This window comes from Spea bombifrons, chromosome 8 (assembly GCF_027358695.1).
Source record: "Spea bombifrons isolate aSpeBom1 chromosome 8, aSpeBom1.2.pri, whole genome shotgun sequence".
Lineage (NCBI taxonomy): Eukaryota > Metazoa > Chordata > Amphibia > Anura > Pelobatidae > Spea > Spea bombifrons.
In genome coordinates this window covers 13,809,479-13,823,819 of record NC_071094.1, presented here as the reverse complement: position 1 = coordinate 13,823,819, position 14,341 = coordinate 13,809,479, and the positions used below count along the sequence as shown (strand labels likewise).

The following is a 14,341-nucleotide window of genomic DNA, read 5'->3' as shown; positions in this document are numbered from 1 at the left end:
CAGTTCACACAGATCACTAAAAAGAATCGGATCAAATGAACGATCCGGACATCACTAATGACCATGGCTCTGGAACTGAATTCTAAAAAAATTAAAACATGTAGAATATGCATTTAGTGTTAACATTCCATGGAGGAATATAAGACATAAAGGGGGAAAAGAGATGTCAGGCATTGAGGAATATAAAGCAAGTGGCATGGAGGATAGAAGACATTAATGGGGAAAGGCATGCCTTTCCTTTGTTCCTCCAGAGTGAACCAAAAGTATTTTCCAGGAATTGCAGGTAAGCAAAAGGATGCAAAAATATTGAAGTTAAACATACATGTAATCCCTCACTTTATAAAGGTGTGTGCATCTGATCGTAGTGCTCTTAAGAAATGGTCACACACAAAAAAACATTAGGGCGTCGCTATTTACTACGATTCAAGTAGTTTGCATTACCGTTCCTTTTGATCGGACCACTTTTTCAGCACGCAGAATCGTGTGTGTCTATATAACGGCTGCACAAGTTAACATTATTACATATAACAAATAGCATGCTAGATTCGTTATATTGACTGATTCAACAAGGAAAAAGCACGCTGTCTTATTGAATTGTTTACCGAAAGATTTCTGACATGCAAAGGAACCACGTTGCAGCTACCTAACTTCCCCACTCACTATCGAACGCTTCGTTTTCATTACGTCACTGCGTTACCGGATAGGGTAGGGTTTCTGAACTGGCCCTCCTACTTTCTATTTCCTTTTACAGAAACAAGCCATCTTTCTCATTCACCGCGTGGAAGCTGGAGGGTAGCATGGCGGAGGTGGAGGGTTAGTATTGCGCGTACAAAGTCTCAATTTCCTTATGTTTTTTAGCTATTGAAGCAGCGGGTTTTCTATTTTTTTTTTGTTATCTTTCCTTATTCGTTAAAGATGTACGTTTTTGAATTTCATTTTTACCAGGTTTCAAGAAAAAGCCCAAGAAACGTCGTAGTCATGTGCTCGGGTCTGAAGAAGTAGCAGTAAGTACTAATTTACCCTTGCACATATAGCAATGTTTGGCACTCGATGCTTAAGATCTTATTTTTTTTTTCTCTCTCTATTTTTCCATGCGTTGCAGTGTTCCTGTATTAGCGCCTTATTGCGTACGGTTGTTTTATTTTTTAAAATAAACGCTGGTGGGCCCCATATTAACTTTCTTTACTGAGGGCACTTTGTGCCCAAAAACAGCGTTTTTGTGTGTTTACAATATGTTTAGCTATGATTTCCCATTTTAATTTAATGTATTCATACAAATCTATACCGACTCTTTTAAGGGCTAGTTGTGTGTTTTGGTGATTTTTAAGATGGGTAATCCAATTTTTAGCATATTTCTGGAAGGTCGACTATTTATTTCATCGGGAGCTTTTAGGCTTCACAGCCATTTGTCCAATACCAAATACTTACGTGTTTTGACAAGCTATATTTTATATTTACTCCTAGACAAATCACCAAAATCCATTAAGATGTGCCTCAAGATGAAAGAAATGGCACACACTTTGATTTTATTTATTTTTTTAATCCAGTGCATACTGTGTGACATGCTCATTTTGCAGCATAGTGCTTGTTAGGCACATAGAAAATAAAGGGTTAAAGCACACAATGTACTGTTCATTGTTTCAATAAAAACTAGGGGTTGGCTGGGCAGGGGGTGATTCCTTCCCCCAAGGCTGGTCCAAAAATCTTTACAAAGGGCCAGCCTAATCTGAGCCAGGCAGGAATGCAGCGGGGTCAAGTTGCATAGTAAATGTTTGCTACCTATCTGGGGTTGGTACCTGGGGCCACTTTTAATCCTCCAATGTGGGGAGTGGGTGTTTGCCAGCAAGGGCCTAAAGCATTTTTTCCCCTTGTTTGCCATATGTATAATCACTGTTATCCTTTTTAATGTATGTTTACAAATCTATGGTGCTGTGGTATTTGCTTCTATCAATATTCTCTTGCCACATTTAAATGTATAAGATCATCAAGCTAATTTTAATATAAGACAATGTGTGTAAACACCAAATGCAGTATTTAAATAATTTGATAAACTCATTACCTTGAATTAATATAAACATGTTACCCATATGAAAAAGTAATTGCCTCCTGTAACCGATCTCGGTACCCTAAATCCACTAGAGTCTGCTTTCTCCGCTAAAATTAGGAGCTCCGTTTAACGAGTAACACATAGGTATATAAAACCGTAAGGGTGTAATTTACAGACTATAGTCACAGCAAAACACACAATTCTCAATCAGGCCATCCTTCGCACACTACTCAGTATTTGCATTGTGCCCACCTCAGACCAGTAGGGCATTGCTATTGTAGTCTGTAGGGGAAGATGGTAAACACTAGAGGTTCCTGGACTTCCAGCTGAAACCTGTTTAAAACTGATCAGTGCCAAATACTGGACATAGAGGTCCTGTAAGGGCTGACCTGGTGGGGAGTAGCACACCACACGTAACCTCTAGTAACCGGGGAAACATGGCACTCTGTACCAGGAGGAAGTAGTGGTCCCTCTTGTACCCCCCAAAAAAAAACCCTTCCAAGGCCAGGTCCCTAATCTGTAGGGAAGAGGCCGTCCCTCCAGGAGCCCAGCACATGGAGGCTTCCGTGACACCCCTAAACCTAATAACGGATTGTGCCACCTTTGGCGGAAACAACTCCAAATATTTGCCGTAACTGGTACTGAGTCTTACATTGCTGTGTTGGTTTTTGGTTTGCCATTAGGTGTAATTTTGTTATCAGAACTATGCAAGTGGCAAGCATTCTTTGATCATTGTTTTGTGTGTAACCATGTAATTAACACGACCATGGTGTTCATGGTGCTTCTGAATATGGGGGCCCAGCATAGCCTATATAATTAAGGTTAGATAAAACGATATATATATTAACCAATGTACTCTGCGTCTTTTTTTTTTTTTTTTTTATAGGATATACAACATGAAGGAGATTTTCTAATTCAACCAGAATCAAAAGTGGCTCAACTGGATACATCTCAGTGGCCTCTATTGTTAAAGGTCTGTTTCTGTGTATTTAACGTTGGATATGTTCTCTGAAACTTAATGTAATTTAGTATTTTTTTATTTTTTTTTGTTCTGCTTATACTTCCATTTGTTCAGTTAAACTACACTTTATCCAGTGTAAATTGTTCTGGCTCTGTACATGGATATCTAGATGTGTGTGTGTGTGTGTGTGTGTGTGTGTGTATATATTATGATCTCTAGCTACCTTTTTTGTTTGGGCAGAATTTCGATAAACTGAATATTCGGACGGCTCACTATACTCCTATTCCTTCTGGCTCAAATCCTTTGAAGAGGGACATTGCAGAATATATTAAGTAGGTGTCTTTAAGAAAATGTGAGAGCACTCATGTCTGACATATAATAAAGTTGCTAACTTTCAGTGTATTATCCTAAATCTTAAATTGTTAAGATACAACTAAAACCTGACCGGGCATAATAGTTCAAAGGGACACACCATCCATTGTATGCAGATCATATAAATTTGTGCAGCGCTCCCCTAGCTATTTGCCGTGCAATGGCTCAGCAGATATGGTGGGAGTTCTAGCAAGACTCATGTCTGCATGTGTTTAAAAGGCTTCTGTTTAGTCCTGCTGCTGATTAAAGTATAAGAAATGCATGGGGACAAAAGTTAATATAGTCCTGAACAAAGGGGTTTGGTATATCCTAGAGCAAACATGATCAGAGTGTATGTGAATAGTGTTATGCTTGTCTTTGTGCTTTTTGCAACGGCTTGCATCAGATCAGACAGCAGAAAGCCGGCGATGACAGCCTGATCTTCCGTGCAGCATCAGGGATGTGTCCCTGCCGCTGCAAGAAGGGCAGGACGTACCGGTACATCCATAGGGGATTCTTGGGAGGTTTTTTGTTGTTTTTTTTGGACATACCGGTATGTCCATAGGGCACTGAAGGGGTTAAATATGATCCTAGAGGGAGAGGGGTGCATATGACTAAACTTTCAGATGTGTGTAGTTTTGTGTGACTCTGTCCCCAGTAAAACCAAATCCTGCTTCACTCACCTGACCCTTAGGAACACTGCCCATTTAGTGCTAACAGGTATTGGGTTAGATTGGATTAACAATTTATGTAATTGTTTGTAGGACAGGGTTCATTAACCTCGATAAACCAGCTAACCCTTCTTCTCATGAAGTGGTGGCATGGATCAGACGTATACTACGTGTGGAAAAAACTGGTCATAGTGGAACGCTGGATCCGAAAGTGACTGGCTGTCTCATTGTATGTATTGATCGAGCTACGCGCCTTGTGAAGTCTCAGCAAAGTGCTGGTAAGTTTTTAGGCATTACCATGGCACTTGATAAATCCGAACCATTTAACCCATTTTGTCTCCGTTCTTCCTGAGGTAAAACTCGGATCTTAATTAGTCCTTGGTCTGTCGTAGATTAAGGGTAGCTCTATCCATGCATATTTAAATGCACTTGCTCTTTCCTCTAAACTATGCATATTGAGTTCCCATTGTCTTTCCTGATAAAATACCTCTCCTCAGACAGAAAATATATTTTTTTCTATCCCAATTGTATTTTGCATTTATCAACATTCCGCAACTGTCACACAGTTTACTTGAGTCATTTGCCTTTCACCATGAATGTGTACCGTGGTAATACATTTTATTAGCAATATATGGTTACTAGTGCTGATCCCTGGGGTACCCCACTACTGAGAACATACTCTGAATATACACAATTGGCTACAACATTTTGTCTCCTTTCAGTCAACTTTTAACATCCAAACATTGCATTGCTGTCTACAGCTCCTTGCTCTTTTAGTTACCCATTAAAAAACAGGCTAGTTAGACATATATTCCTGTAGTAAACCTGTGCTGTTTCTGATCTAGCAAACTATTTACTTCAAAATATTTAAGTGGTTTAGCTGTCACCTGCCTACCTATTTGTCTCTAACATTTGCAACACCATCTGATCTGTCCCCTTAAGGTAAAGAATACGTTGGCATTGTAAGGTTGCACAATGCATTGGAAAATGACCTGCAGCTGTCGCGGGTAAGTTACCATCTTCTGTCTGCATTCCCAGTAATCCTTCATATCTGATCGGTTTCTCCAATGTGGCATGATGACACAGTTTATCCATTCTCTGATCACATGGCAGTTTCCTGGAGCAATCTGGTTCCAGGTGGGCACTGGTTGCTTATTTTTATACTTAAACTGACTGCAATGTGTCCTGCATTGTGGTCAGCATGGAGTGTAAAAAAACAGGAGTTGACTAGTGGTAAAGATGAGGATGCACTGTCTGACCCCACAGAACCTTTCTGCTTATACTGGAACTAATAAGCTATTGGTATGTTGGATGTGACCTCACTTTAATAAAGTGCTTATTAATATACAGAGAGAACTTCCAAATGCAATGTCAATACTTATTTTTGGTACTTTAGGCTCTGGAAACTCTCACTGGCGCTCTGTTCCAGCGCCCACCCCTGATTGCAGCTGTAAAGAGGCAACTTCGAGTAAGAACAATATATGAAAGCAAACTTATAGAATATGATCCTGAGCGTCGGCTTGGTGAGGCTAATGCATATTTTAATTTCTTCACTAAATTTAGAATCTGGGAGTTTGAAGTTTTGTTTACAAAATGTAGGTAATGCACTTGAGATCAGCCCTGCCCCTTGTGTTACTCTATCCTTGTGATTAGATTTCATGGTGGGAGCATTTTTGTCCATTACCCCTAATGTGCATCTATTTATAACCTACCTAGTCTTGGTGTTTTCTAATCAAATCTGAACACTCCACTATTTTTCAGGTATATTCTGGGTGAGCTGTGAAGCTGGTACCTATATCCGCACCTTATGTGTTCACCTTGGTTTGTTGCTGGGAGTTGGAGGTCAAATGCAAGAGCTACGCCGTGTTCGTTCAGGAGTCCTGGGAGAAAAGGTAATATGTTTAACTTCTCATTAACCCAAATGTGTTGAGTTCAGTCTGTGGCCTCTCTCCCCAGGCTGGTAATTACATTTTGGGACAGTAATAAGCTTGCAGGCATAGAGCACCTATACTCTAACCTGCTGCTGACATTAAAGTGCTGTTTCCTTATTAAATATGTTTTAAAACATGATTTTTTTTCCCATAGGACAATCTTGTCACCATGCATGATGTCCTAGATGCTCAGTGGCAATTTGACAACAATAAGGATGAAACGTACCTCCGTAGAGTGATCTTCCCACTGGAAAAACTTCTAGTGTCACACAAGAGATTGGTCATGAAAGATAGTGCTGTGAGAATCAACAGTATATAATTAGGAAGTATTTGATTGTTAGGGTTAAATGAGTGGCAAGTAGTAATAACTTGTTTAATGCTGCAGGTTAATGCAATTTGTTATGGAGCGAAAATCATGCTGCCTGGACTCTTGAGATATGAAGATGGCATTGAATTAAATCAGGATGTTGTTGTTGTGACAACAAAGGGCGAGGCTATCTGTATAGGTGAGTTGTATACTAGTTTAGCTTTTTAATTTACTGAACTTGATCTGAGCATAGTTCAAAACTAGCAGGTAAGGATTAATTGTAAAAAAATTAACAAATTTAATTTCAACAGAATTTAAAGCTATTTAATCTTTCTTGCAGCTACTGCTTTGATGACCACAGCTGTGATATCTACCTGTGACCATGGCATTGTTGCAAAAATAAAGCGTGTTATTATGGAAAGGGACACTTACCCCCGTAAGTGGGGTCTTGGACCTAAGGTGAGAACTGTCGGTATATCTGATATACCTTTAAAAATGGATTGCACACATGGTAACCTATTAAGTAGTTGAGCCATATGATGATATGTTCTTGTCATGAGCATTTGTTGTGATGCTGACTTAAATCTATCACCCTATAACTGATGGCTTTGCAGTAGCTTTGTGAATGTTGTCGTACTTGCTTCTATCCCTTTTTGAGCCTATTAATGTCCTTAGGCCAGTCAAAAGAAGATGATGATTCAGAAAGGACTTTTGGACAAGCATGGCAAACCCAACAACAACACGCCAGAAAGCTGGAAGCAGGGATACAGGGATTACAGGTAGATTTATTTTAAACATTAAGAGTTAACTTAAATCGCCATATTTTGTAACACTATTCTCGTTTTTAGTGCTCATCAGAAAGTTCAGCTCCAGGAGGACCAGCTTAAGGTATGTTGGCCCCCTTTCTTTTATGCAGTTATCCTTCTTGTCTGCCTATCTTTTGGGGGAGTTATCCTGCTACATAAAATGGCTGCACTCACAGGACTGCTAGTATTGGTTTTGTGGCCCACACTGCTTATTAGCAGATTACGTTCTTAATAGGCTTTTCTCCTAGGGGAAACAAATGACAGACATGGACAGTGCAACTCCTGAGGATTCCAGCCAAAAAAAAGTAAGTTGTGAAGGGTATTGTGTGCTGTTTTGAGGACTGGAAACCTGTGGTGTGTGGGAATTTCCTTCAGGAAGGCATGTACTGTCAAGCCAAAATTACGGATTCCCTTGAGCTGTCCTGTTTATGTATGTGGTAGGTCAGGTTGTCTGTTTACCAATGAGCGTCAATTACTGGCCTTTGTGGTAGAGTAAGCGTGACAGGCTGTTGATTTGCATTCCAGTGACTCAGATATTGGATTGGCTGTCGACTGAATTGGTTGCCATGACAACTTTCAACATCAGTAGCCTTATGCCAAAACTCTTTAAGAGAATGCATCAAGTTGTCATTTGCGGTTTGGGGGCACAGGTGCTTATAGGTTCTTACATTGTCATTGTTTTCTATGGCTTATTTGCCTTATAAATCCCCATGTTCATTTGCGCCTTCTCAATGTATGTGATATACGTGCTGCCAGTTAACAACTCCAGGAGCCCATTCTTGCCACTAATTGACAGATTCAATCACTCAGTGGCCTGAATGTTCAGATCATGGAGGAGAGCAGCTGCAGATTATGAAAACTGTTTTCCTAGGTGCTTGGTCCTTTTTAATATGCTTTTTCTAGTAGACCTGTCCGATACTAAATTATGTCTGTATATGTATAAATTATATATATTTTTTTCAGATCTATGTATATGCACTAGCTTTATAGACTGGCATCTTAGTGTTGCTATTGTCCCTCAAATGCTGATCACCCAAGTTGCTTAGATAATGGGAATTTGCCAGGTTGAAGTTTGCGTATATACTTTGTATTTAATTTCAATTGAGATCAAAATGAAGATATTGTGCTAAGAGTTTTTTTTTTTTATTGGCTTCTGATATGTATGTGCACTAATCCTTTATCTTTACTTATCTTTTACCAGCGGAAGCGTATGCTGAGCGATACTGACAGTGATTCTGCACAGACTGTAAGCATTCAGGCATGTTCTGTTCACTTACTGGCTAAGACTGCTTGAATGCCTTTTTGGCAGTCTGCTGCATTTGATGTTCCTTATAATTCTTTGCCTAAATCCCCCCCCTTTCTTGGAAGTGAGAATTTTTGCTTCTCCCTCATTCCCCTACTCTGCTAAACATTGTGATCAGCAAGCAGGCCTCCATAGCACTGTATAGCTGATTACAATCAAAAGACCCTGCTGAGTCTCTTGCGATCCTCTGATGGGTTTCAACAATGACACCAATGAGCTCCCATTATTTATATAACTACTGGCCATTACACACTATCAGCCTGCGGAAAGTCAACAATGCCTAGTCCAGGCTCCTAATACAGAGCCTGCTGTCCCATGCAGTGACAGATCTCTGCAACAAAGTCAGGACTTACCAGTATTTCCTAAAGGGAGCAAATGGGTTAAGCATGGAAATGAGATCAAATAAGTACAAAGTCTTTAGAAGCCTGGTTAAGACTTGGACTGAGCCAATTCTTTCTTATTCAGATCTGTGCCACTTGAGTAGTTTTCCATTGAGATCCCCTGCAGAACTTAATGAGATGTAGGAGCACCATCTCTGATTTCCTGCACCCCACATGCTTTCGATAAGAGTAGTTGGATAGGCTGCCTCAGCTTCCCCTTGGTGAGAGTCCCTTGGGCAAACTCGCCTCAGAGCTGTATCCCAGAGGCATGTTGGACTGGCTGCTCCTGTGAGGTGGACACCATTGAGGAAGGTCCTTGGACATACCATCCCTGCATTTGGTGTGCTCTTCCTTTGGGTATGGTGGGAGTGTTAGCTCAGGTCTTTGTAGGCAGACACACATGGAAGATCTTTTCCAAAACCAAATGCCTTGCATGGCTCTTGTTCCAGACACAGAACTGAAATTAAGTGTACCTACCACCTCTTCAGGAACAATCTTCCTCCATCTAAAATACCCGAAGAGGTCATAGACAAGAAATCGAACAAGTTATTTTTAAATCCTGTGTTCCCTCTCAGTATTGCGGCCGCCTCTGTGGCCAGTGCCGTCAAGTTGTAGGTGCAGCAGTTGGAGGAAAATTTGGTCCTAAGATCTAATGATGAAACTGGCACAGCCATGATTTTGTTTTAGTAGTGAGTCTGGCTGCTGACTGCATCCTAGAATAAGCCATGTGGAATTCCTCCCATCCAAATTAAGTGGAAAGGTTCTTGCCCACACTATTTTAGTCGGTGTGTACTGAGCTCACATTAAAATCAAATAGGAGCTAGTGTGGCAATAAACGATGGTCCAATTTGCATTCTGTTAGATACACTTGATTCCATAGTTACATAGGCTGAAAAGACATGCGTCAATCAAGTTCAGTCTTTCCTATATCTGTTAATTTGCTAATATTGCAGCCTGTAGTTAAGCTGTGAAGTTCAGGTTATAGTCACAATTGCATTATCAATTTAATTTAACTATGCTTTTATAATTGGATTTTTAGAGAGTGAGTGGTGACGACGCTGTCCAAAAGAAGAAAACAAAGGATGAAAAAGAATATGCATCAGAGACTACAGAGGTGACTTGTGCATGCCAAAACATTCCTTGATTGAGTAGTATTGCACCTATTCTCCAAGCAGAAGCAGCATACCTTTTATCATGAAGACTTATCAAAAAAATAACCCCACGCTGTTCCTCCTTTCACCTTCTATAGTTTATAAAGCACGTTTATCGACGCAATGCATGCAATGAGTTCTGCACAAAATCAATACAGTGGGTGTAGTGGTAAAATAAGGATATGTGGTGGCTAGTGCAGATATACCGTATTGGCTCGGATATAGGCCGCACCCTAAAAGTTTGGTGCTTTTTTTTTTAAAGTTTTTTTTTTTATTTTTTTTTTATTTTTTTCTTTAAAACACCAAAAAAAACATGCTGCCAGTCTGTCCCCCTCCCCTCTTACCAGAGCAGACTCCCGGGTATCTGGCGGGCATCTACGCAATACATGTATACAACCGGATGTCCCCTGCGGCCCCGCAAGACACCCGGGAGTCTGCTCGTGGAAAGTGCTGGCAGGGGAGGCTGTCTGTGCGTATCGGAGAGTACGATACAGGTCCCCTGCACCGCTGCGGGGGATCTGTATCCTAACCCCGCTGCCTGCCTGGCGCTAGAGCCCGAATATAGGCCGCACCCCCACTTTAAAGACTTACAGTGGGGGGGGGGGGAGTGCGGCCTATATTTGAGCCAATACGGTACATGTGATTGGAGGGAGACAGAATAGCCGCTTGGTTATGTAATGTTAACTACCCACGATTGGTTTCCTGAATCGTCGAGGCTTAATGTGGAAACAGTTTTTCTCACAAGGCTCTTCTTTCCTTAGTTGTCGGGGAAGAAGAAGAAGAAGAAAAAGAAAATCAAAGAAACGTCTGATTAAATCATCCTTTTACCTATGTTCAGCTGTATACTTATGCTAGAAAATTTTTAACTGGTGGCCACTTCTGTCTATTTAGGTCTTGGTGTTTCTGTGATTATCCTGTTTTAAGGGTGTTACAGAGATGCACCAGCTGTGTAAGTTAAGTTCCTTGTGAGGACAGGTTTTTTCTTTTTTATTAGTGTTGATCTGATTTTTCCTGTTTGTCATTTTGGTAAGGCAAACAGTAGCCCAATAAATGATTTTTCTGCCATTGTCTGTTTCTGATACTTGCTTAAACCTCTTAACGACCAGTCATATTAAGTCATGCCTTAAATGAGCTCAAACGTTGCTGTCATACATCAGAGGCATTCGGCAACACCGAAAACTGCTGCAAAGGCCCTGTGTGACCGATCTCCAGGGCAGGCGGATGCCTGCTTTAAATACATTTAAGAGGTGATCATCTCTTCCTAAGCTCAGTGTTGCTGAAATGCTCCACTATTGAGGCATTCAACACCAAAAGCCTACCCAAGAATGCATAGTAAATTGAAAATTTTCAGTGATGTCACAATTAGGGGAATGATCCAGTTCATGTAAAGAAAAAAAAAAATAGTCTTAAAATTAGTGCTTTATCTGCCCAGAAATCCTGGCATGGAAAGAGAAAATACTCATGAGGTCTTCATTTTTCAAAAATGTATGGTTCAGTGGGGTAAGTTTAAATTAGCCGCCTTCAATATATCCCAAATTGGACATGGGCACGACATGTGGGACATGTTCAAAACCTGAATTGCACATCTGGTCCTCATGCCCCGTGTCCTAATTAGGCCATGGCTGCTTGCAAGTTTGTCCTACAGAGCGCTTACCATTTCTGTAGCCCTCTTCTGAACAATTTAAGATGTCCTCTTTAACATACTTCCCTTGTCTTTAATTATTCTCACCTACCAGTCTCCCGTAATAACCTCACCTTTCTTTGACATGTTAATCATTTCTTCAAGTTCTAGATTGTCAAGATCCCCTGCGTGTCCAGGGGGTCATTTGAAAGGGTTGAAGTACTTTGAGATGTCTAGTTTTCAAAATTATGTGGTTTGATGGGGTAAATAGAATTGCACAGATTCAAGGATGGCCCAATTAGGACATGGGGGTAGTACATGTTGAAAGGCATTTTTTTTTACAAATAAGGCATTTTATTCTCAAACAACCTGACAAACCCAGGTATCGCTGTACTTGGGTGATGATGAACACATTGGAGCGTTGTTTGGCAATGACCTATACCAGGAGATATAAATTCATACCCAAAGTACAACTTGTGTGAAAAAAAAATTCTGTATTTGCTTGATTATAAGGGTTTTTTTTTCCCAGAGCAAATGCTCTGGGGGGAAAAATATCCGTCTTATATTTGATGTAGTCTTATAATCAGACCTCTAATAGAGGTTGCACTCTAAGATCCAGATCTCCCCCGCTCCCAGCACTGCAGGGGGACTTGGGGACTTGTATCCTCTTCTCTGGCGGCTGCTGGGTAAATGCCGGCCAGCAGCGGTTGTCTGCGTGCATCGGGCAGGCGTCCGTCGGCTGCCTCCACTTGACCTCAAGAGTCTGGCGCATGGGGTCAAGGTGAGCATATATAGGGGTGCAGATTTGCAAATAGGGGATATAAGGGGGGGCAGAGTAGCCTGTAGGGGTATAAGGCATATAGGGTGCAAAGCATAACTGGGGGGGGCAGGTTCGGAAATAAAAATGCATTTTTCCCTGCCATCCCAGGTGACGCTAAGGATAGACTCCTCCTCCTTACCTGGGATAGGGCAGGACTTAAAACACTTGAAAACCCCAGTATTTTTTCCTGCCCTACATCAGGTGGGAGGACTTGTCACCCATTTGTTTTATTACGGCTCTAGGCTGAGCCAGTCCTCTGGGCTAAGCCCCGTTGGTGGGGGATACTTCTTGCACCATAGCCTGTTGGCTGTTGCCACGCCGCCCAGAGTTGCATCCTCTCTGCTCCTGCACCTCCTCTCCGCATGAGGTTCTTCCCAGGCTTGTACGCTGCAATTCCGGTCAGGAGCGTTACGCATTTCCGGTAGTGCGTTTCAAGCCTCGTTTCCATATAAATCTGAAAATCGTGGTGCCATTTTGTTGCTGTTGTGGCTCGCAGCTTGATTACAGGTAATTTTGGATGGGTAAGTAGGAAACGTTTGTTTTATAGGGTGCTGTTGCATCCTGAATTAATATGTCTGCTCCTGATAATTCTGAGCCCCCTCTGTTGAGGAAAGCTTAAGAAGGCTTTAATGAAGACTAAGCATGTGCAATGCACTAGATGTCACAAAGCCTTGCAGGACCCCAGGAAGAAGCTTTGTAACGCTTGCCTGAATTCAATTGTGGATTCTGATGCGGCTGGAGAAAGAGAGTTTGGCCTGGCTCAAAGAGGAGATGTAGTCTACCTTCTCTGCCTTTTGTCAAGCTGCCCCTGCATCTTCCTGCCCTCACCTCCCCGTAGTGCAGGATCCCACTCTGGGATTGCCAGCCCAAGTTTTCAGACTCAGAATTTGATTATCCTGAGATGGAAGAGTTTTCATCTGAAGAGGGCAAAATCCGAGAACACACTTTTTGTTTTCCCGATGGAGGAGATTGATACCCTTATCTCCGCTGTGAGGTCTGTTATGCATCTAGAGGAGACTGCTACTTGGAAGAGTGACCCCTTCTTTGGCAGTTTTTCCAAGCATACAGCCTCTTTCCCAGTTCAAAGGGGAATACGCGCTATACACTTACACCTAGGCCCATACTTTTTTGCAAAAAAACTTTTTTTTGTTTCTAATTCAACAAAACTGCTTTAAATCATGCCTTCAGCAGCCCATACACCAACCAACATGAAAGTAATGTTGTGGGATGCAGTATGTGGAAGGTACAAGCAGTACAGTATTTGGATGAAAACATGAAGCTATCTACACCTAGGACCATACTTTTTGCAAAAAAACTTTTTTGTTTCTAATTCACCAAAACTGCTTTAAATTATGCCTTCAGCAGCCCATACAACAACCAACATGAAAGTAATGTTGTGGGATGCAGTATGTGGAAGCTTTTCAAATATTTATTACAGTTTTATAAAATACAAAACAAAAATAAATGTAACTATAACATCAAACATATGAGACTGTCAAATAGTATCGCACATACAATATACAGTGTACAATAATAATTCAAATTGAAACCATAGATTTGCGAAATAGTAGTTACAACAATTATCACTCGAAAGAGAAAAAAAAAACAATGAGGGAAAAAACGGGGGGAATATGGAAATGTAAATTATTAAAATCTTCAATCCGGAAGTCTCTGTCTTCACTTTAACCAAAGTTATCTCGCTATATAAAAAAAATACATATGGATGAAAAATTAAGAAGAAGCGTGCAGAAATGGAAAATTAAAAAAATAATAATCTAAAGGAACAAAAAAGATGAACTACAGTAAAAATTTCTTTCTAATTTTCTCTTCCCAGGTGTCCCAAAAAAATAAAAGTTGTGTTTTAAAAGCTGAGGGTGGCCTAATGGAAGATTCATAAGATTTATTCTCCAAGGTCATATACAAGATTTCTTTTATAGTCGGAACAACTCCTGTTTTCCAATACTTAGGGATAAGGATAGTAGCTGCAATCAG

At 40.8% G+C, this 14,341-nt stretch overlaps 1 protein-coding gene and 1 non-coding gene across 4 annotated transcripts; both read left to right on the top strand.

Annotated features, from left to right (window-relative positions):
- The first annotated feature begins 751 nt into the window (after positions 1-751).
- Positions 752-10,976, top strand: DKC1 (dyskerin pseudouridine synthase 1). 3 transcript variants are annotated; one of them, XM_053472971.1, is made up of 17 exons: positions 752-813; positions 946-1,004; positions 2,934-3,020; positions 3,249-3,340; positions 4,124-4,308; positions 4,973-5,037; positions 5,427-5,553; positions 5,792-5,922; positions 6,116-6,259; positions 6,347-6,467; positions 6,609-6,727; positions 6,944-7,047; positions 7,117-7,156; positions 7,323-7,379; positions 8,276-8,320; positions 9,797-9,871; positions 10,670-10,976. In XM_053472971.1, exons 1-17 carry the CDS (start codon positions 798-800, stop codon positions 10,721-10,723), a joined length of 1,521 nt encoding a protein of 506 aa, XP_053328946.1. In that variant the 5' UTR covers positions 752-797; the 3' UTR covers positions 10,724-10,976. The 3 variants fall into 3 exon arrangements, with proteins under 3 accessions (XP_053328946.1, XP_053328945.1, XP_053328947.1); XM_053472970.1 differs by having other exon boundaries at positions 8,276-8,336; positions 9,801-9,871; XM_053472972.1 differs by lacking the exons at positions 7,323-7,379; positions 8,276-8,320; positions 9,797-9,871; positions 10,670-10,976 and having other exon boundaries at positions 6,944-7,151.
- LOC128504156 (small nucleolar RNA SNORD83) lies at positions 6,800-6,876 on the top strand. The gene has a single exon (XR_008355389.1). It is a non-coding gene; the product is annotated as a small nucleolar RNA SNORD83 (small nucleolar RNA).
- Positions 10,977-14,341: the final 3,365 nt, after the last annotated feature.

Coding starts and splice junctions, on each gene's coding strand:
- DKC1 (XM_053472970.1), top strand. Junction 5,554..5,791: donor TGATCCTGAGCGTCGGCTTG/GTGAGGCTAATG, acceptor ACTATTTTTCAG/GTATATTCTGGGTGAGCTGT. Junction 6,260..6,346: donor TGGTCATGAAAGATAGTGCT/GTGAGAATCAAC, acceptor TTAATGCTGCAG/GTTAATGCAATTTGTTATGG.